This window comes from Bos mutus, chromosome 19, assembly GCF_027580195.1.
Source record: "Bos mutus isolate GX-2022 chromosome 19, NWIPB_WYAK_1.1, whole genome shotgun sequence".
Lineage (NCBI taxonomy): Eukaryota > Metazoa > Chordata > Mammalia > Artiodactyla > Bovidae > Bos > Bos mutus.
The window spans coordinates 304,069-327,057 of NC_091635.1; the positions used below are offsets into that span (position 1 = coordinate 304,069).

At 60.6% G+C, this 22,989-nt stretch overlaps 1 protein-coding gene across 1 annotated transcript in view; it reads right to left on the reverse strand.

Moving 5' to 3' along the window:
* Positions 1–2,736: 2,736 nt before the first annotated feature.
* The window catches only part of CACNG4 (calcium voltage-gated channel auxiliary subunit gamma 4), a 49,556-nt gene continuing 29,303 nt past the window's right edge, over positions 2,737–22,989 (reverse strand). Inside the window, exons 2-4 of the mRNA XM_070388915.1 lie at positions 9,991–10,074; positions 5,771–5,911; positions 2,737–3,291 (exon numbers count right to left, since the gene is read on the reverse strand). Coding sequence (XP_070245016.1) covers positions 2,771–3,291; positions 5,771–5,911; positions 9,991–10,074 — 746 coding nt within the window. The 3' untranslated portion in view covers positions 2,737–2,770. The remainder of the gene's footprint in view (positions 3,292–5,770; positions 5,912–9,990; positions 10,075–22,989) is intronic.

Below are 22,989 nucleotides of genomic sequence, written 5' to 3' on the forward strand. Positions count from 1 at the left end.
CCCTCGGGTCCCTCTTCCCATTTGGCCTGTGGTTGGAGCCACACCCTCCTGCCCACCTCCTCTAGGTATAAAGCTCACACCTGGGGACAGTGATCCTCTATTTCTCATTCACCCGGGAATCTGGAGGGGAGGGACGCTGGCTACTGGACTTGTCAGAAGCCCACCGGGCAGCTTGGCACCCTCAGGAATCTGGAGGGGAGGGACGCTGGCTACTGGACTTGTCAGAAGCCCACCGGGCAGCTTGGCACCCTCAGGAATCTGGAGGGGAGGGAGGCTGGCTACTGGACTTGTCAGAAGCCCACCGGGCAGCTTGGCACCCCTGAGGGTGGCTCCATCCGGCCAGACGCGCCCTGCAGGTTCTGAAGATGGGCCTGGCTTGCTCAGCTCTCAGATGTCCACACCACACAGGGGTGGCCTGTCCCTCTTCTGTGAACAGGCAGCTCCATGGACCCACCCAGGAGCCTAAACCCAGATGGTGGGGACAGGGAGGCGGCCAGCGGCCCGGACAAGAAGCAGAGAAACTGGCCTTGGCCAGCACAGGATCCACCCTCCTCTCCCCTTCTTCTTGGGGGTCTCCCAGACCCAAGGACACTGACTGCCCACAAGGACTTGAAGGGAGCTCTCCCCTTCCCCGCCCAACATCAAGAGGAGAATGTTTTAAAAATGTTTTTATTTAATTAAAAAAAAGACGGAACTAACAACCCCAAACCAGTAGTAAGTACAGGATTCACAGGTATGTAACTGGAGAGACACAAGGGCAGGATGGAAGGGTGGAGGGCATGGGGCATGGGGGGGGACAGGCACGGGCCGCCCAGAGCCCCTGGGCGCAGAGACGGGCTGGCTTCGACGGGGGGCGACTGGCGCCCGGGCAGGAGTGGGGGGTGGAGAAAGGCTGTGACGACCAGAGGCGCTGAGGTGTTCTGCTCCCTGCTCTCCGTCCCTCCGATCCCTTTCCTGGTCCCAAGAGTGGGCCCCATGTTCTCTGCTGGGACTGGGTGAGAGGTAGGATTCATTGGAACACAGCTTTCTCCATGAGATGATGGATGCTCCCGGGAAGGCAGGAGGAAGTGGCTGACATGGAAGGAAGGACAAGGCTGCCTGCTTTTCGAGGTGACCTTGCTGGGGGACGGGCCCCCAGATCTCGCCCTGTCCTTCCAGCCTGGTGAGACGGTGTCAGGGCCTGGAGAAGGAGGGTGGGGGCGGGCCGAGCCCGGACACTCCAGCACTTGCGGCCGCACATGCTTGGACGGAGCACACAAAGCCAACCTCGACACAGGGGAAGGGTTTCGAGCAAGCGGAGGGGCCCTGGCACGCGGTCACCGGGGCGGGACAGGTTGGGGCACCCTCTGGGGGCGGCAGAGGAGAGCAGTGAACGTGACCCAGACTGAACTCCTGGGGCCGAGTCCGCCCCAGGGGTCCGTGAGCAGGCGGCTGAGGTAAGAGTTTGCTCGTCACTTCTAAGTACGACAGCTACTGGGATCACGGACAACTGCTCTAGAGCCATCGCCAAGTTTCAAAAAGTAAGAAAGGGTTTGTCATTAGAAAGCCCGCATTTGTATAAAAGAGGGTCGGCTCCAGAAAGCGATCCTCTGAGACCGACAGACTTCCGGGTTCTCTGCTCGCTTCTAGGGGAGAAACAGCTAGAAAAACACCAGCCGTGGAACCTGCCAGCCTCCCTTCCCGGGGCCGGGACGTCCACTTAGCTGCTGCTTCCGCACTTCCTCACCGATGCTTTTGGGTGGTGGCAGAATACACAACAGTCACAGGGGTGGGGCAGGGGCTGCTCCTACTGTTCAAGAGGGAACGAGTGTCCTGGCTTTTCTGATGAGTGACCACCCGGGAAATGGGGCTTTTCCTCGCTGTTCACCCTCAAGTCTCCCTTTCTTGCACAAAGTCCAGGCTCCTGTTGCCAACCCCTGGGAGGAGGGTCTATCCCTCCCAGCTTGACCCCTAGGAGAGACAGTGCTGCTCCTCAGGCCAGTGGGCAGGGGTGGGAAGGGACACAGTAAGAGGCCGCTCGGCCACCTTTCCTCTGACCGTAGAATCTTCCAGACTCTGAAGTACAGTCAGCGTATTCCACCCTTTCTGTGAGCAGAAACTTCCAGAAGTGAAGAGGAAAGCCTTTAACTTACGCTCAGCCCCCCACCTTCAGATACCTCCACAGGCCTCAGAGACCCCAGGCCGAGGGCAGCAGCCAAGGACAGCACAAAGGCGAAAGCACCAGGTGGTCACAGGCTCTGTCCTTAGGATCGTGGCCATCTCAACAACTGGCGGCTGCCAGAGACAGACAGACAGACAGAGAGGCAGGGACGAGCTTCAGCTTCCTCGCCTGTGGCTCACAGACACGGGAATCTCACATCCAAAAGCAGCTGACCAGCGACCAAAGGCTCCAGAGGGCCAGGAAGCCCGGCAGGGAGGGGGCCCCGGAACGCTGCTCTTCAGGCAGGATGTGTTCCCAAGAGGAGATAATGGCTCCGTTTTGCTTCCCAGGTGGGTTCGGCCATGCTGCCTCCGGAGTGCTCTGGGGCCTCCTGGGAGCTTTCAGGACGCCCCGGCATCAAAAGCCACATTTGGGGATAAAGTCAGCCATTTCGCTTCCAGTTCCTGTCTCCCCCAGGCTTCGCTCCAAGCCAGCCCTCCAAGCGTTTGGGGACCCAGGAGGGTGGGGTTTGGCTTTAGTCTGTCCTCCGTCCGTCCTAGCGGTCAGAGGCCCCATGGGGCCTAGGCAGCCGATCTGGGGAGAGGCTGGCGTGGACAGGCCAGGCAGGGCTCACACGGGCGTGGTCCTCCGGCTCAGCATGCTGAGGTCCTGCTGGAAGAAGCCGTGCACCTGCAGGAAGCCAGCGTCCTGGTCCGGGCTGTAGCTGGCGGCCGTGGTCACCTTGAGGGGCTCCCTGGACAGCGTGTACATGGACAGCTCGCCCATGGGGATGGCCCCGGTGATCTTCAGCCCCACCGGCGACGCGTCCCTGGAAGGCGAGGCCTCGGTGGACCTAGAGCTGGACCGCGAGCGCCGGCGCCGGTACCGGTAGCTCGGCATCCTGGCATAGGGCGACGAGGAGGGGGCCTTGAGGAACTCACGTCTGGTCTTAAACCGCAGCTCCTTGTTCTTCTCAATGTAAATGTTTACCGCCAGGACGCCCACGGTCTCGGCCACAATGAACGACAGGGCTCCGAAGTAAAAAGACCAGCCATAGTTGTAATGGTTTTTCTTGTCTTCGTCGCGCTTGTCACTGGGGTCGCCCGTGTTGCTGGAAATGTAGACGATGATGCCGATGATATTACTGAGGCCTGAAAGTGGATCCGGAGAGGGGGCGGGAGGGAGAGGTTAGACCCTCAGCGGGGGCGGGGTGGGGAGAGGAGGGCGGGGCAAGTGGGCGGAGCAGGGAGGTGGGCCTGGCAGGGATTGGTGGACCGGGCAGGGGCTGGTGGGCGGGGCAGAGAGGTGGGTGGGGCATGGATAGGTGGGCGGAGCAAGGGCTGGTGGGTGGGGCAGGATAGGTGGGCGGAGCAGGGGCTGGTGGGTGGGGCAGGATAGGTGGGCGGAGCAGGGGCTGGTGGGCGGAGCAGGACTGGTGAGGGGAGCAGGGAGGTGGGCAGAGCAGGGTCTGGTGGGCGGGGCAGGGATAGGTGGGCGGAGCAGGGGCTGATGGGCGGAGCAGGGCTCAGGTGGCCGCTCCCCTGTGTGGTATGTCTTTGTTCTGGTTGCTAATTTTTAAGTAAAAGTAGTTAATTTTGAATGAGTAATAAAGTACAGAGTTTTGGTGAATAATAAAATAAAACACAGGCTCTGAGCTACCCAGTTCCTCCCCTGAAGGGAGCTATTGTCTTGTTTCCTCTGTCCTTTCTATATCCACAGTCAGTCCTTCTCTCTGTCTCTCTCTTCCATTTTTGTCTTTGCAGAATACTTCGGCCCCTTGCTTTTTCACTTAACAGTCCCCCCAGGAGGCGGGGCCCTGACAAGACAGTCCTCTTCTCACTCTCCCAGCCTTTGGACCGTACTTGTCCTGAGGATCAGAGTCCACCTGGAATTATTCATGGGCCTGTCTCACCTCACTGCTGGCCCCTGCACGTGACTCTGTGCCCACAGTCAGAGCCCATGATCCTGGGAATAAACGGGAATGGACGAGAATCCCCTTCTTGCCTGCCATGGCCCTTGTTCTTTGTGGCTGCCTGTCCTCTCCACTCTGGCAGGACCTGTGTTTTTAGCTGAATGTCTCGGGACTCTGTCTCTGCGGCCCCTCTGGTGAGTCGCAGCATCTGGAGATGCCTTTGAAGTGGTTCCTCCTGGGGGCACAGGCAGCTGCCTAGGGCACCTCGCTTTTGAGGCTGACAGCCCTGGGCTCAGCCATGACTTTGGCAGTGTGTGACTTCAGGAAAGCCACCTGGCCACCACCTGCCTCCCCAGGAGCCGGGATGATGGGCTGGCCTACAGAACACCTGGTCCTGGTGTTAGTGGAAGTCTTCTTTCCTGGCCAAGAGGCTCTGAGCCCAATCCTGAACTGCGCTGGCCCTAGCTCTGTGAAAGAAGCGAAAAGGCACCTTCCATCTCCAAGAGAAGCCATGAGAGGCAATGGGGGTGAGGATGACCGCTGGGCTGTGTGGGCCAGGCACCTGGCGAGGCCCCGTGGGCGCAGGGAAGGAGGCATGGCCGCAGGCACCTGGCGTTCTCATTGCCTCCCTCAGGGCACCCCGGCCGACTCAGGGCTCAGCGGCCAGGTGCAGGGAGCGGACGGGCCTGGGCGAGTCGGGCCTCGCGCTCACCTCTCCCCTGTACCGCTCCTCCCCACAGGCTGGTGGAAGAGAAAAGGCTCTTTGCAAGGAAAACGCCACTGCTAGGACAGTGCCAGGAGCTGTGATGACAATTTAGGGAAGAGTTGCTGCACTTCCTTACATTTCTGGCATCGATCTGCTGGAATGAGGCCAAGAAATCAGGTGTCCTGTTCCAATAAGCAGCCCTGGGACCTTGGCTGGACCGTTCTCCCCACTCCTGGGGGCCCCCTGGGGGCCGGAGGAGGTCGTGGCCGAGCTGAGCCCCTCAGACGCCCCAGTCCCTGCCCACACCAGCACCTCAGGCCCACCGGGTTCTCCACCGGACGGGTCTTCTCCGCGTCCGCAGCAGCGGGGCATATAGTATGCTGTCTGCAGCCGGGTTCAGACAAGCGAGTGTGAAGCCGTTTTGGAGCCGCCGGGAAGGGAGTGGTGTCTCTTGGCCAGGAGACACGGGCAGTAAGGATGGGCAGGGGAGGCTTCATCCCTAACCCTAACCCCTCGCCTCCTCGCTCACCCTGCCCTAGGCATGCTGGCTTCCCCACTGCTGCACCCTCTCTGGCCGTGTGCCCCTCACCTGTCTTTATGTGGGCAGCTCCTTCAGGGCTTGGCTTCTGAGAGTGCCTCTGCGTCCCTCCCTGACCCCCGCCTGAACCAGGCTCCCCTGAGACAGGCTTGTAAGGCGCTCCTCTGTGGTATTTTGCACACCTGGACTAGCTATTATTATTTTTAATTGAGGTGGAGTTCATAGAACATAAAACTAACCCTTAAAAGTGCACACTTCAATGTCATTTAGTACAGCCACCACCTGTATCTAGTTCCTGATCATTTTATCACCCCAGAAGGAGGCCTGATACCCACTGGGCTTCTGCTTCTCACTCCCTGCCCGCCCCCCGGACTGCTGAGGTGAGTTACCCACAGGGATTTTACCGTCTGCCTGCCTGCTCCCCCCACCCCCGGGGGAGCACTGCGTGCAGTGGGACCCGAGCAGACAGCTCACCTGCAGCCACGAAGAGGATGCCGGCGCTGAGCACGATGTTGTTCTTGCGGCTGTAGAACCTGCCGGCGCCGATGCAGAGCCCGCCGAGTAGGAGCAGGATGGTGCTCAGGATGGGGAAGACGCTGGAGGCGCGCACGATGCCTGGCCGGCAGAGACAGAGTGGAGAGGCCGTGAGACTGGCCCTCCTTACGGGCCCACCTGTGGGGCACAGGGGAGCCCCCTGACCTTGAAGATTCCCCTCTGGCCCTGTAGACCCGAGGTAGGGAGGGAGTGGCTGGTGGGGGGCAGTCTGGACCAGCAAGTGATGGCCCTGGCCTGCGGTCATTCCCCTGTATGCCAAGTGGCCTGGAGTCACCTCTGCTCGGGTCTCTCTTAGCCTCTCCCTGGGTGTGGGTCACACTTCTGCCAGCCAGACGGGAGGAGAGCCCCTCAGTGACCCCAGAGAGCCCACTGAGAAGCTGTGGGACGACCCCTCACAGCCTCCTCCTTTGTGGTGGTTTATTACTGCGGCCTCAGGAAAAGAATACACTACCTTGTCAAGGTTGTGTGCGAATCTGTGGACTAAGATACACAGAGCACTTAGTAGGGCCCCAGGGGATACGTCGGCTCCCGGAGGGCCTGGCTGGGAGGAAGGGCAGGGGCGGGGGGCTGGAAAAGGAGCCCTGAGCTCGCCTCCCAGCCTGGGGGAAAGGCCGGCCCATGGGACTGGAGCGCTGGGAGGACCCCTTTGCGAGCCAGCTGAGTGGGCTTGCTGCTTTCAGCCTCTGAAGGCAGCGCTTGTCTCCCTGTTTGTCAGCCCACCAGTGTGTGCCCTGCTGCACAGAGAGGGGTTTGTGTGGGGCATCAAATGAGGCTCTTCTCTCCGCACCGCACCCCCCCCCCGCCCCCACCTTCTTGCAGCCCCCGCCCTGGGGGAGGTTTCCTGTGGGCTTCTGAAACGCTCCTCTGATGTGCGCTGGCCAGCACAGCGGCCGAGGCCCTCTCAAGGCCTTGGTCCTGCGGTGGGTCTGAGGGGCTGGAGGCGGGGAAGCCTGGAGCCTCTAACGTCGCCGAGGTCGGCCGGGCCCAGAGCCCTCGTGCACCCTGCCTGCCTGTCATGTGAGGGCCATCCCTCACCACATGGGCTTGTCTGGAGCGCTGGACATGCAGGCGCCAACCGAGGGGCAGGCCGGGTCTTACACAGAGCCGGGCTGATGTCCAGCCCACTCCTGGCCACATCCAGCCCTGGCAAGGATCTGAGTCTGCCCAGAGGCACAGCGTGGGCTCCGGCAGCCCCGACACCAGCACTTTGAGGTTAGCACAGAAACCCCCCACGGAGCCTAAAATGCGGAGCCTGGGAAAGGGGAGGGGCCAGGCCCAAGGCAGGGGGGCAGGGATTCCAGAGGCCAGTTGGGCTGGCGGGAAAGAAATGGCAGGGGGATCAGGGCACACAGGCCGGCTGGCCGCAGTGCCCGGGACCTTGGCCTGTCCTGGAGTATTACCTACTCCCTCTGCCCAGCTCTTCCTCAGCCTACTTCCTAAGCTTACGGGTATCTGCTCTCTGGAGCTCAACTTCAGGGCCAGTTCTCGTTGTTTCTGCAGCCTTTGAGGGGAACACCAGCCCCTTGATGGAGATCAGTTCTGCCCTCCCCACTCCACCAAAACTCGAGGTCACAGTCCTAGAGCCAGCACCCTTCTCTTCCTTGGGCTCCTTAATGAACCCACGGGTCTCCCCACAGCACACGATGGAGGAAGCACTTCCTTCTAGGGTTGTTAGCTTCCATCGCTGACGTGCCCTCATTTCATGTGGGAACCCACTGCTGGGCCCTCCCAGCCTCACATCTGGCCCTGGGCACCCTGAGGGGCTTGCGGGCAGTGAGCCTGGCACCGGGCACCCCGGGGGGCTTGTGGGCAGTGAGCCTGGCACCAGGCACCCCGGGGGGCCTGTGGGCAGTGATCCTGGCACCGGGCACCCCGGGGGGCCTGTGGGCAGTGATCCTGGCACCGGGCACCCCGGGGGGCCTGTGGGCAGTGAGCCTGGCACCAGGCACCCCGGGGGGCTTGTGGGCAGTGATCCTGGCACCAGGCACCCCGGGGGGCCTGTGGGCAGTGATCCTGGCACCGGGCACCCCGGGGGGCCTGTGGGCAGTGATCCTGGCACCGGGCACCCCGGGGGGCCTGTGGGCAGTGATCCTGGCACCGGGCACCCTGGGGGGCCTGTGGGCAGTGATCCTGGCACCGGGCACCCCGGGGGGCTTGTGGGCAGTGAGCCTGGCCCTGGGCACCCCGGGGGCTTGCGGGCAGTGTGAGCCTGAGGCCAGGGAGTAAGTGCGCAGTAAGTGGGTGGCACAGGCTCGGTTTACTGCTCCTGGTCCTCAGCCACCTTTCTCCCTTCTGCTCTGGGCCTTGGGTGGCTGATACCAGGGACCGGATCACTGGGGTCCCTTCACTCTGGCTTTGGAGACATTACTGCCCTGGCTTCCTCCTGAGGACGAGGACGGGGCTGAGGTGGCTGTGTTCCTTTGTCAAGCCACAGATCCTGCCTGGCGGCCCGGGCCTCACAGCTCCTCTGGTCCAGTAGCCCGTACCTGCCTCTGTCACCCACTCAGGCCAAGGGCCAGAGGTCCTTCTGCTGCTCCCGCCTGTGTGCTCACTGCCCCTTCCCCATCCCTGCACATCTCTGTAATCAGTCCTTCACTAAACGCCCTTCCTTCTTCCTGTCTGAGCATCTCCTCTGCTTCTGGCGGGGACCCCAGGAAGCCACACGTCTGACCTCTGGGCTGACGTGTCTTGGGGCCCATCCAGAGATGCCAGCCCTCTGGGGACCAGGGTGGGGGCACGGCAGGAGGTAAAGAGGGAGAGCTGGCGCCAGTTAACCTCAAGTTCAAGTGGGAAGTGGGAGGGAACGGACGCTTCTCTGGTGTCCCCTTCCCCACAGTCCCAAGGCCCAGCAGTGGAGCAGACCTGCCCCCAGAGCCTTGGGAGTCGTCTGCCTGCCCGATGGGTTCTGAGTCAGGCCTGAGCACCAGTGGCCACCCTAGATGGCTGTGCAGCCCGCACACCGCGCAACTCATGGTGTTATTCATGCCCCGCTCTATGCCAATGCCATCCCCTAGTGTGCCCCGTGGAAGGCGTGTGCTCGGTTCAGTACGGACCCCCAGAAAGCAGAGAGAGAAGACAGGCAGGAAGAAGAGGAGAAGCGGAGGGGAGGGATAGGAGGCAGAGCCGGTAGCACTGTTTCCGGTTCTGGCTCTGGACTCCATGGGGACCACATGCTGTTTTGTTTCACGAGATGACTCAGAACCAGAGTCCTTTCTCTTAGAAAAAACAGTCCATAAGCAGGTGCAGAGTGAATTGTGTTCCCTCTGTGGACGCTGGTATCGATTCTCCATAAATGAAGCCGGCCCAGCTCCCGGGGGAGGGGATGGGAGCAGCTCTGCGTGTGTCTGGGCTGATGTGGAAGGGGAGACGACTTCAAAACCATGCTGGTGTTCCATTTCCAGGTTCCTCCCCTGGAGGAACGAGGCTCCATCCTTCCTCCCAGGGAGGTAGCCACAGCCCAGGGATGAGATCTGGATTTGGGGCGTGGGGCTGGGTTTGTCCTCTGACCTCTGGTTCCAGTTTGGGGGCCAGCCCCATCTCAGGACCTGGGCAGGGGACTCAGGGGCAGAGCTGGGGGCTCCACCAGTTGGTGCTGGAGAGACTTGAGGCCCATGGACCCGAGGCTGGTCCCACAGGCTGCCTGGCACCCACTGGCTGTCTCAGTGTGTGATTTAATTTGACTTGTCAAGAATAGATTGCTGGGTGGGGGTGGGGAGAAGTGGGCAGGTCCAGTGCTGGCCGGGCAGTATCCTTGGGGTGTCTCAGCCCCTCAGGGATGCTGGGCCTGGGCAAGCCAATGTCTCTAACGTCCTTGCCTCAGAACCAGCTGTTGCGATCAACTCCTCTGAAGACAGCAACTTGTAGCAGCCCTGGGCAGCGGTTCGCCCCACCCTCCTCCCCTCTTGCCAGCCCTGAGCTGGTGTGTCCTCCCAGCCAGTAACTGCACGGGGGTGACCGGCGTGTCACAGCAGGCTAACCATACCCCATCCTCTGAACTCAGTATCCTGAGTCAGAGGGGAGTGTCGGGAGCACCCAGAGACCGGCCCCTCTGCCCTCACGGGGCCTATCCTTCCTCCAGCGCCTGCCTGCCTCTCGTCCCCCGTCCCACAAACAGGGGGAGGCAGGGTCCTGACACTCACGGAGGAGGTACTCCGAGCTGTCATGGTCGTAATCGTTGTCCTCTGGGAAGTGGTTGATCCGAAAGCAGTGTCCTTTATAGATCCCTGGGGGAGCAGAGGAAAAGAGCTGTGTGAGTGTCCCGAGGGCCCCCACCTCTGTTCACCCAGACTTGCGTGCTGTGTGTGTCTGGCTCTGGGCAGGCTCTGGGCTCGGGGGAGCAGAAGGGCAACCCAGGCATGACGGGGATCTCGGCAAGGGGGTCGGCGCACAGAGGCAGACCACTCAGCAGGCAATGTGCCCACAGCTGGCCGTATCCCTCCGTTGGGTCCTGAACTGCTGCCTTCAGAGCTGGGGTGCTGGTCTCCAGGGCCCCTGTGGGGCAGGCTGGCCTTGGTCAGGACAGTGGGGGACAGCTAAGGGTGTCAGGGATGGCACCCTAAGTGGGACACGCTTCGATGGCATGCTCTGTGTGACTCAGGCACGAACAACTTAATTACCCACCTCATCTCCTCTGTAGAATGGGGACAACCACTTGCCTCTTCTCCTGGGACCTGAGCTGACACTGAAAGGCCTGCAGATGCCTCCTGGCCTGCGGTGATGGCTCAGGGGAGAGTGCTGCTGTGGACCCAGACATCACCCCCTTCACTCTGCGGGTCTCCCTCGGTGGCGAGGGGCTGAGCTGGGGGTGAGCCGTGAGCATTTGTGACAAGAGGGAGCAGCACCGGGCAGGCTGGTGTCAGGGTGGCCAGAGTGGGGGCCGCGGAGGCCAGACGGGGCCGCGCGCAATTCCAGGCGTTGGGGGGATGCCATGCCAGTGTTTCCAGGATGGTGGGCGAGGTGGCGCTCTCTGCCCTTACCCCCCACCCCCTGCACAGTTTTGGGCTACTTTAGTTTTGTTGTTGTTCAGTTGCTAAGTCGTGTCCAACTCTTTGTGACCCCGTGGACTAGAGCATGCCAGGCTTTCCTGGCCTTCACTGTCTCCCAGAGTTTGCTCAAACTCATGTCCTTTGAGTTAGTGATGCCATCCAACCATCTCATCGTCTGCTTTATGGGTCTAAACAAAATCACAAGTCCCCCATGCTCGTCAGCACAATCATTAAGAGTTTGACAATAACCTCCTTTCAGAGCTGTTCTCCAGGGGCCAGCGCTCAGCTGTGCCTCTTCCCACCTCTTTCTCTGTGTTGCACACCGGGCTGTGCACATGTCTGTGAGGCTCCCCTGCTTTTGAAACACTGATCTTTTTACTTGGAGGTAATTTAGATTTACATGCAGTTGTAAGAAACAGTGCAGGGAGACTCCGTGTCCCTGTTACTGAGTTTCCTCCAGTGATGACATCACAACCAGGGTCCTGACAATGCTCATCAGGGACACACACCACCCTGCGGACCCCTCATGCCACCCACAGCCACATCCACGCCCCTGACCCAGGGCAACCACCGAGATGACCGGAATCAGACAGTCCGTAGCCTGTGGGGACTGGCCCTTTCACTCAGCATTCACCAGTTCATTCATCGAGATTCACCCGTTGTGGTATCACCAGCTTGCTCCTTCTGACCGCAGAGCAGTAGCCCATGGCACAGCTGTGCCACAGCCTATGACACCTGGGTCATTTCCAGCTGGCACACCTGTGGTTTCCAGCTGTTTCTACTAATGCTGCTACGAACAGGTTTGGAGGTGAATCAAAGTCACACTTCTGTGGGCTAGATGCCTGGGAGTGCAGCTGCTGGCGTCGTGATGCTGCGTTTGTTCTTAGAGACCCCATGCTGGTTTCCAGAATGGCTGTATCCCCTATTTTGAAAAAGGGATAATACAACACATCTCACTCTGTCACCTGCTCTTTTCATGTAATAACATATGCACACACCTCTCGGGGTCAATCCCTGTAGATTTAACTTTTAAAAAGCCTTTTTTTAAATAAAAAGTAATAAGCTGATACTAATCCAAAAGTTGCTGAAAATCTTAGGAAACAGCACAGGGACTAGAGAACTAGCACCTGCTCCCACACGGATCATGCTAACACTGTGTTTTGGCAGAAACGAGAAAACCGTATATTTATATATTCAATATAATGTATATGAAGAAAACAGGCTTGAACCATCGTTGCACACAGACACGCTAGCTCCGGAGGCCTTTCCAATGCATTTCGCCAACCTCCACTCTGCATTTAGGGCACTATTTTCTATTTGATAGAAATTTTAAATAAGAATCACACTGTCCAACATATTAACACACTTTTCACACATTGCCTTAGGTGTCTGTGTCACCACGCGTGGTTACGGTTCACCATCCAGCCGAGGGGTGGGACGGAGGGGCAGCGCCGCCAGCCAGGGCTGGGCTGGGAGGGGGCCTACGCGGCCCCCAGAGGTGCAGGGCCCTGGGGCTCCAGACTGTGAGATGACCGTGTCCTTTTGTTCATCAAGGCAGCCCTGGGACCAGCACAGGTGAGCTGCCGTGCGAGAGGAAGCCTGACACTCCTGGTTCGCCTGTTGGAGGCCAGCCCTGCAAGAAGGTGGACGGACATGTGGGCCTTCCTGCTCCTCCATCAGCTGCGGGGCCCCTGGGCGACATCCAGGGATCCGAATTACTGCACCTGCAGAAGGGTATTCCAGCTGGGCGTGCGGTGAGACACCCAAACTCTCAGGCTGCCAGAACCCCTGGTGTGGAGCTCCCCCCACCCCGATCCCCCAGCCAGTGGCGGGCACCTCTCCCCTCCCAAGGCAAACAGCTTTAACTTCAAATTCCTGAGAAGTCAACCTGCCTCCATGAAACTCCATCTGTGGGAATTACATGTAACCTCTGGGAATGAAAGAATCCATCATCTATCATGTGTCAACCCTTCAAGTTATCAAAGAGAGGAACTGTGTCCGACGGGACGAAGGACCAGCTGTTTTTCCAGCCATCCGGGATTTGCACAAAAATGAGGACCGAGGCTTGAGGATGCATGGGAGGTGGCTGGCAAGCTGCCACAGTTGGGACCAGACTCGTCCCCCTGCCTGACCTTATCACGGGCTGGAAGCCCGACTGCACTCCCACCAGCCCGCTCCCCTGACCCCAGCCTAAAGAAGTGGGTGCTGCAGAGAGCACATGGGGAGCCTGATAAGATTGCCCCCTGCCCCCAAAGGCGAGAACCTGGGTACTTGCCCTTAGTGGATATGCCCAAGGTCGTATCTCCCCATTTCCTTCGGCCGTTTCTCTATCAATGGTTCCGGCCTGTCTCCAGCCTCGTTCCCGGCTCCGGGTCACCCGGAAGCACAGCCCCCACAGCAGCCCCCTGCCAGGGCTGGGTCTGACTCCCAGAGCTCAGGGCCCTGCCCCGCCCGTCTCTGGATCGTGAGCTTCTGCTCCCGGACCTGCTGTCCCTGAGACTCAGCCTCCCAGCCTCACTGCCACCAACCTGTTTCTGTGGAGTGTTTAGTCTGAAGGACTTCACATTTATCCCTGTCGAATCCAACTTTGTTAGCATCGGCCCCAAGGCACTGAACAGGGAGAAAATTAATGGCTGACGTGAGAAGAGCAAACCCCAGCCCGCTCCCCTCACGTGTGTCCTCTTTCGGTAATCAGGCGGTTGCTGTGTTATCTATTAAGATGTGGGCTTCCCAGGTGGCACCAGTGGTAAAGAATCTGCCTGCCAAGGCAGGAGACACCAGAAACACAGGTTCGATCCCTGTGTCAGGTGGTGTGATGACGACCTTCAACGCGCTTCCTCTGGGCCTGCAGAGCGTTTTCACCGTCGCTACCCCCGTGCTCCTCGCTGACGCCCACGTGCCCACACTCACCTCTCTGCCCACCTTCGCTCCTCAGAGCGGCCCCCAGGCCCGCACAGCATCACCCGCTCCTGTTACTCTTGCCTTTGACCCGTGGCACTGGGAAGGTCACCCAGGGGGACTGCACACAGGCTCCACGCTTGTGGAGCTGGAGGCTTGGGGATCAGGACCCCCACCTCCGCGGGGACCTCTGAGCAGGAGGGTGGGAGCCGCTGGGGAGACGTCCCCATCCTTTACCTTTGGGGCCCCTTCTGCCTGCTTCTGGAAGTGGGCCCCTGCAGGACCAAATCAGCGACAGGCAGTTTAGGGCCGCCCCTCACACCGCTTTGGGCCCCAACCTGGGTTTCACGCCACTGCCCCCCTCCCACCTAGGACACTGCACCTGCACGCAGGCCCTGGCTCAGGCTTAGATGGAAGCCAGCTCTTCAGCCCTTCTCATCTTTGTAAAAACACACCTTTGAGGATGCAAGGAGGAGGCTTAGAGATGTGGAAGCCCTGCTCTCCCAAGCCTTGGGGCAGGGGCCCGGCTCCGAGCTGAGCACGGGAGCACTGCCCTGGGTGTGAAGGAAAGCCTTTGGCATCCTGAAGAAGCAGCCCGGGTGTCCCTGCAGAGCGGCCACCCTCCTGTAACTGGGACCTCCCTGTTGGCACAGACGGGCTCTCCCCTCTCCAGCCTTGAGGAGGCAGGCTGTTGAAAACCGCGGCCTGGGTCCTATGGAGCAGACCCCGCTCCTACAGAGCAGCTCTGGGCTTGGAGGCGGCATGGCCGGGCTGGACCTTCCTGGGGAGCCTCAGCTCAGTGGCTCGTGAGTGACTCCGTGAGGCCCCATTGAACCATTCTGACCTGCAGCGCCTGCATCCAACGTCCATGTCTGAGCCCCGGCCATGTGCCGGGTGCTGGGGGCTCAGCAGGGGCAGCGGACCCACCCAGGACCCACCCTGGAAGCTCACTGCCTGCTTCCCGGCTCATGGCTGCTCTGGGCCTCATGGCTCCCTCTGCAGTCAGATGGGCCGTGTGACCACTCCAGCAGGACATGAGCAGGAGTGACGGGAGTCCTTCCTGGAGAGGGCTCTGGGCAGGTGCTGCAACCCTCCCCCAGACAGCCTCCTCCCCGCACCGGTTGGCCAGGGGATGGTAGAGCCACAGGCCGGGCCAGCCTGGATCCCTGATGCCTTGTGGAGGAGGGCCACCTTGCAGAGGACTGCCCCGTTTGCCTTGTGGGCAGTAAGCCCGCATTGGTGTGTTTCAGTTGCAGCAATAATCAACAAGACAGGCACGGTCTCTGCTGACCTGGAGCTGTCCAGGTGCACGGTCATCCAGCGACGACGAGGACAGGGGTCTGAGCGGGGAGCCCAGAGTTTCCGAGAGCGTGTGATCCAGAGGTCAGACAGCTTCTCCTCGACTGGAAGACGGGAAGTGTCTTTACAGCCTTTCAGAGCTGAAGTGGAGCCTGAGGAGGCCCTTGTGGTCAGAGAATTTTGAAGAGGATCAACCCTGGTGACGTGGAAGGTGAATCTGTAGTTTTAAACTCACTTCCTAGAGATGCCTTCGGACCAGACTGAGCTCCGACTGGAGTCTGGGGAGGAGCCCTCCACGTCCTTCCCATGGCCAAGTGCTTGGGATGCAGAGCCTGGGCGCCCGAGCCCGGGAGAAGATTCCCTCGTGATCTTGTCTCCTTCCTGACACGGCCTTTAGGTCACTGAGGCGCCTGACCTGCTTGGGGTGTTCCTCGGTGTTCAGTGGTTTACCCACTCAGCCCTTTGCCCACTCTTTCCTTTAGGTCAGAGTCTACCTGTTGATCCTGGGCCCTGTGGAGCCCAGAGCCTCAGTCCAGCTGGCAAGAGCCCACCACTAGCTGGGGAGGCAAGTGGTGCATCAGGCATGAGGGCTGAGTGCTGGACGGTACTGGGCAGCTCGGGGAGGGCTGTGGCCCAGCAGAGCTGACCAGTGATGATGGGGGCCCCAGAGGAACGGCCGGGGTGCGCCTCTGGAGGAGAGCTGTGTGAGGGGGGCAGGCGGCGGGGCGGTGGACTTAGGCTGAGAGAAGTGGGTGGTGCAGCCACCACAGGGCGGCCTGGATTCAAGGCTGTCCGCTCCGAGTTGCCTCCCTGACTCCGATGCTGGAGAAGGGTCCCCATGAATGCAGGGACCTTTCGCTCCTAACGGCCTGGCGTGTTGCTGATTCTATTCCCAGCCTGGCTCAGGGGAGATTCGACCTGTTACATATGCAGGCCTCACCCCAGGGCCTCTTGGGCATCTTATTTTAGTCCCTGAGGAGGCCAGCTGCCCGGGAGATGGCTCCCCTGGGATTAACAAGCTCTCCCTTCATTGACCCCCTTGAGCTGCAGCACCCTGGGAGGAGGGAGGTGCTTAGAGTCAGCAGCTTCCTGCAGCTGCCAGACCAACCAACCATCGCAGCCTCAGTCTTCGTGGTGGTTAGCAGCGTGGGGGGAGGGTGGGGGACCACAGATCGGCCGGCCTCAGCCGTTGCTCACAGGCAGTCATGAGCAGAGAATGTCTTGAGCGGTGATGGTCCTCAACTTGAACCATTTCAGATCCAAAAGAGTAGAATGGGTTCTACTGACACCCGGACCTCCTTTGGCTCTGGCCTGTAAGCAGGTGGCGGACAGGCCTCTGAGAGATGCTTCTGGTCTGCACCAGCAGGCTAGGGGAGTGTATTAAAGAGCAGAGACATCACTTTGCCAACAAAGGTCCATATAGTCAAATAATCTATGGTTTTCCCAGTAGTCATGTACTGATGTGAGAGTTGGACCATAAGGAAGGCTGAGTGCCAAAGAATTGATGTTTTTGAACTGTGATCCTGGAGAAGACTCTTGAGAGTCCCTTGGACTGTAAGGAGATCAAACCACTCAATCCTAAAGGAAATCAATCATGAATATTCATTGGAAGGACTGATGCTGAAGCTGAAGCTCCAATATTTTGGCCACCTGATGTGAAGAGCCGACTCATTAGACAAAACCCTGACGCAGGGCAAGAGCAAGAACAAGGAAGGGGCGACAGAGGATGGGATGGTTGGATGGCATCATTGACACAATGGGCATGAATTTGAGCAAACGTGGGGAGATGGTGAAGGACAGGGAAGCCTGTCGTGCTGCAGTTCATGGGGTCGCAAAGAGTCGGACATGACTGAGCGACTGAACAACAGCCCTGGCCAGGGATACTGGGTGCACATCTGGTCCGAGCTGGACCACTTCCTGCAGGTGCCCGGATGCTCCCTCCAGAGTCCGGATTGTGGATCAGAAGCAGAGGGCACCCAAGGGCAAAGCGACTGACTCTGGGGAGCTCGAGAATGGGGTGTTCTCAGGGGTTCGTGAGGCCAGCCTCAGAAGATGCGGGCTCTCCCCTTCCTAGTCTTGGCTGCTAAACTCTTAATTCCACAGAACCCTCCACGTCCTTCCAATAATATCTTCCTTTGGGATCAAGTCAGAATTTGGTTTCTTGCCCCAGCTGGCCACACCTTCATCAGAGATTCCAGCCCAGCTCTCGGGGGCCTGGGTTACATGTCATTCCTCAGGGCAGGTGTGCAACGCTTTTCTGAGACATAGAGGTGAGTGCAGGTTCCCAGGAGACCACGGGACCTGGGGGATAGGAGGCATGATCTCGGGGGATGGGAATACGGAGCATCAGCCCCAAGGCTCCAGTGTGGAAGCTGTGTGGCCCGTGAATTTCAGCCTCTTGAGATCTCGGTCAGCTGGGGAAGCCCTCCCTGGGCTGGTTCCCGTCTGTAAGCTGGGGACCCCCTCAGGGAGAAGGTTCCTGTTGTTGGGGGCTCCTCCATCTCCACCACACAGAGCCCTCTGACTTCCGGGGGCCAAGGACCCAAACCCAAGGCGCCAGTCCCCACCCACCTTGTGCTCCCCCTACCCTGGAAGGAAGGCCTGCTGAGCAGCCAGGACCCCAGGGCTGCCTCTGCTCACCCCCTCGCCAAGGCCCAGCTGCCTCATGCCCAGCTTCCTGGCACAGGTGCGGGCAGGACTCCTGTGTCACACTCTCGCCACCCGCTGCCCCTGTCTCTTTAGGCAAGTGCCCTGGGGACCCAGCCCCAGCCTCAGCCTCCTCCAGCCCCTGTCTCCAGAGCACGGGTTATCCAGGCTTCCTGCCGAGATTCATAATTGAACGGGGCAGGGAGATTTCCCAGAGCTCGCTTGTCTCCACACAGGGAAGCGGGCGTGCAGTTACTGTCTCTGCGAGTTCTCCACTTGAATCTGCTTGATGACTGCTGCTCGGACGAAATCTCCGTACCAGGCTTCAGGGTTTTCTGCTGCTTCTTTCTTTCTTTCTTTCCCTTAATGAGCCAACACGGAGCTCCAGGGGCGAAACGGCTCTCTGCAGAGCCCAGGCTTTCCTGTTGGTCTGGCTCCGCAGACCTTGGGAATGAAGGCTGGGGTGAGGGGTAGGGTCACGACCTCCGGAAGGAGCCCTTGAGACCATCCACGCCTCGTGCTCACTTCCCGCACGAAGAACCTGATGTCCGTCCCCGCGGTGACAGGCCGGCTGGCCTCTGGGCTCCGAGTCCAGGGCTGTTTGGCCATCCCCGCGGCCCGCTCCGGGGCTTGTTCACAACCGGTAAAGGGTTTGCTTTCTGGAGACAGCTTCGACTGTCAGAACTCGGTGGTGAGGGGGGGCCTTGTGCTGCTGGCGGGGGAGGCCAGGTGTGCTGCTAAACAGCGCGCAGGACAGCATCCCTCTCAACAGAGGGGCGCATCCCCAGCCGCGATGCAAGCGGCCCGAACCCTCCCTCCCCACGCCCGCGGCAGACATTGCGAATCTCTCGCTGTGCCTTTCTCCCCGTCACAGCCTAAAGCCCTCTCAGTGCAGCCCTCCACGCAGAGGCTATGAGTCGAGACCAGAGCTTTCGATCATCCCAAGGCCAGACACCACAGAGACGGGAGGCTCTGAAGTCACCCTGCCAGGCCGAGTCTGGCTCTGACGTCACTGCTCACTGCGTCGTCTCAGGTCCTGGTTAATTGCTGTGCTTCCTTTGCACCGTCTGTGGGATGGGGATCGTGACTGGGAAACCTTCAGAGGGCTGTTCGGGGGCTCCCAGGAGGCACTGCTGGCTGTAAACATCCCAGAGCCCGGGACAGCCAGTGAGCTGATATGACATTAGCTCTGGTGCCTGAGGCAGCTGCGCGTCAGAGGGAGGAGGCCAGTGTCATACCCTCCCAGGACGGCCTCGGACTCCTGTGCCTGCGATGTTTCAGCTCGGAATGGGCAAGGCCCTGACTCTCAGAAGGCCCAGCCAGATGACCACTGCCCCGCAGTCCCGTGAGTGACAGACCGACAGGCAAGGGCTGGCTCCCACTGGGCACCACTCCCTGAAAAGCCCGGTGCTAAGCTCTCCCCATTTTCTCATTTACACCTCAAACTATCCTATGAAATAGGAGCCCCTATTTTACATGCAGAGCAGCTGAGGCTCGAGAAGGCAGGTAACTTCCCAAGGCCGAAACACTCCCCTGCTCCTGTCTGATCAACTCCAGAAGCAGAGCTCTGCCCTCGGGGCCACCCCACTCCCGGTTCTGAGACTGGAGACAGAAAGGCAGAGGAGCCGGTGTCCAAGAGGCCCCCATGCTTCCTGATGCCCTGGGGGCAAGGGGCTGGGGTGGTGCATGTCCGCCCCAGAGTCTCCTCAGGCTGGGAACAACTCCCCGGCAGGCAGCCGGAGACTGAGTTCAAACCCAGTTTTCAAGACCCGCCCCTGCAGTCTGGAGCACCAGGTTCCAATTCTCCCACACCTGCTGGAACTGGGGCTGGCAGGGCGCTCACTCAGGAGACACCAAGTTGTAGATTTGCTGCTCACAGACGGGACGCAGAGCCCCCAGCTAACCAGCACCCTGTCCCTCTGTGCCCAACCTCCAGAGCCCCGGGGCCGGCCTGTGCCCAGGCCACTGTCAGCAACTTTCCAGGAAAAGCTTCACGATTTTTGTTAACTTCCATTCTGTTCGGAATCAGAGACCATCAGTCCCCACTCCCAGGAGCCTCCCACCCCTGCCCCGGTGCTGGCAGAGCATCTACGGACCCACAGCCGTCCAGCCCCTTCGATTCAAGCGGCAGCCCCACTCTGAGGGCCTGTGAGTGCCAGTGGGCACTGGGCTGCGGTGGGGAGCCGGCCAGCATCTCTGCCGAGGCACCCAAGTGCAGGGGAGCCTGTAACCGGGTCAGGCAAGCTGCCCAAGGAGCTGGCACTTGAGCTGAGCCCCAAAGGATGAGCAGGAGTCGGCCATGAGCACAGCCTGGAACGGGTGGAGCGGACGGCACAGCAGAGGCCCGGGGCAAGAGGCCAGTGGGCAGGGATGCCAGGCAGCGGCTGGAGGTGGAGGGTGAGGAGGAGACGGGAGGTGGGGCCACAGAGGCAGGGAACCTTGAGGGGTTAGACCAGCCACCAGACGGGCTTTTGGATGGTCTGACCCTCCCCGGGGTGGGGCAGGAAGCAGTTAGAATCCAGGCTCAGGGATGAAAGCCTCACTCGGGGGTACAGGCTGGTGTGGGGCAGGGAGGGCGGATTCCTCATCCGTCTCCAGGCTGACCGCAGCCCCTTCCTCCCTGCCAAGAAAGCAGCCTTGGTTTAGGGACCCACGTAACCCCCCAGGCGGCCTCCCCGGGCCGCCTGTGCCCAGACTCCCCGAGGACCTGCCCACCAGCCCTCCCGTGCCCGCTCAGTCAGTTCCACAAGCCAGGCCCACACCCCATATCTGTTCTCAGCTGGGTTCCGGGACAGGTGCCCTTCCCCGGCTGCAGGCCCTTTAATTCCAGGCACAGCTCAACTTCCCTCCCCATCCTCCAGGACGCTGGAGTGAGGCCTGGGGCTTTTGCTTTCAGGAAAAAGGAAACAAAATGTAAAAGCCAGCTTCCCTCCCTCCAGGGCACAGCAGGGCTGGCTGGAGCCGGGCGAGTAGGGGCTTGGTGGGCTGGGACGCTGCAGCCTCGGCCCAGGAACGGCGTGGAGCAATGGTCCTTCTGAGCCAAGCAGGACGTTCATGGGGAGGATAACAGTTAAGGGAAGCCACACTGCAGCTCCTCCCCCGGAAGCAGGAGAAAAGCTGCCAAGAGACACAAAGAAGAGGCTGGAGGCCAGGACGCAGCGCGACTCTGTTCCAAGGGGCCCGGTGAGGCCGGTGAGGGGCCCTGGTCATCACCTGATGAGGAAGTGGCCAGTGTCTGGACATTGCCCAGCCTTCTCTCATCTCTGACGCTTCAGTCTCTCACCCACACTGCGTCCCAGGCCCATTGAGAGTGGGGAGAGGAGACAGCCCCTTCCTAAATGAGCTGTTTGAAGCCTGCTCCCCGCAGGGCGCCCCTGGACAGCCCGAAGCACTGCCTCCTCCTTCCTGACAGTCTGTGGATGCTCCCCTTTCTTGCCAGACTTTGGAGATGCAAAAGGATGAAAGTCTGCAGAGGTGACCCTCCGGGGTCGATGAGCAGCTGCTCCCACACTAGCCCTGTTACTAGGATAACTACCGCTGTCACCAGTAGCTAATACTTATCGCTTAACATTTATCATTTGGTCCTCACTACAAACCGTATCCTGCGGGGGCTCTATTATGGTCAGCTCCATTTTACAGATGGAAAAACTGCAGCCCTGAGGGGTTAGTGACTTGCCCAGGGCTGCCCAGAGCTGGTATTAGGACACAGGCAGTCGTCTCTCGAAGCCGGAACCCACTCAGGCTTCCCTGTCCATCACACTTTACACGATACAAATGCTCAGGCACCAGCTGCCCAGGCAAGGGCTACGGGGCCCAGCCCCAGCAATGATGCCCCGCCAGCTCCCTGGGCCGTCTCAGGAGCACCTGCCTCTCCCCGGCCTGTTCCAGACCAGGCGCCCAAGTGGATGAGACGGGGTGTCTCTTGGAAGCGTGTGCAGAGGGCTCTGGAGGGGTGGGGGAGGCAGAGCTTCGAGAGGGAGAAGGAACTGGAAACGGAGCGGAAGGCAGGGAGGGGACTGGACGGGTCCCCAGGCCTGGCCCCGGGTGAGCTCAACCCCACGCTGCTGCCTGGGAGGCGGGGGTGGGGGCGCGCACCCAGAACCCATGGGGCTCAGGAACGCACCGAGGGTGCGCCTGAGACCTGCTGGGAGGACTCCCCGCTCTGGGGCCCCCAACGGACGTCCCCACCAGTGGGCCTCTGTGCAGAGCGGCTGTGAGCGCCCTGGGCCCTGACTGGAGGGAGGCGGCCCCACCCCACTGCATGGGGCCCTCCTGGTTTCCCCGCCTCCCTCCACCCCGCCTGCTCCTAACCCCCAGACGGCCCCTCCAGGGCTCTCCCTTGGGCCCCTCCTCCTTGGAGGGACTGCTGCCGCCCCACTTCCTGTCTGAACGCCCCGGTGACCCTCCCTCCTCGCCACAGGTTCTCAGCACTCCGCGGCCTCCAGCGCCGTCCACAGCGTCCCCACTGCAGACTGAGCCTGTGGCTGCCGTGGACACCGACGTCCACAGGGACCCACTCTCCTCTAGCGGGGGCCCGCTCCACCCCGCTCCTCCGCCGGGCCCCGCCTCCAGCCCCTCCTGTGCTCCTGCCCTCCGGGCCGCCCACCCCATCCTGCTGGTAATTCCTCTGTCAGCCGATCCGCAGCAGTTTTACCTCCTAGGGAGCCTCAGAGCCTCTCCTCCGGGCCCATCTGAACTTTCTCTTAACTGGCACCCTTGTCGCTGCCTCCTCGGAAGGTGACCTGGTGACTCCGGACTCTGACCAGGGCGCCCGCCGTGGGGCTTCCGACCTCCCCTGGGACCAGGTCTGGGCCTGGCAGCCCTCGTGGGCTGTTCCCGCAAACCCTGTGCCCTGGCTGCCCCTCAGTGGCACTGAGCTGAGCTGGGCTCCCGACTCCGTCCTGCTCTTCCGAACCATGTTCTGCTTCCTGCGCTTTCCTGGCCTAGAGCTTTCCTGCCCCTTCCACCTGGGGAGCTCCCGGTCAGCAGGGCCAGCGCCGCCCTTTCCAAGAAGCCCGCCCAGACCAGCTTCCCATTCCCTCGTGAGTACCCATGATGCTCTATGCAGCTTCCTGTTTTGCATTTAATTGTGTGTCCCTGAGTCAGGGAGGGTCTGAGGCTTGTCTGTCTTTGAATCTGCAGCTCCCATGATCCCGGTTGGTGAGATTGCATAAACTTCTGTCTCCAGAGGGGTTTCTGAGGGCTGGGGGGTCAGGAACACTGCTCTCTCCTGGCCCCTGATTCCAGGCCCACAGGGCAGGTGGGCAGAGCATCCAGGCTGCACCGCCCTCCGCCCTCCTCTCCAGCGAC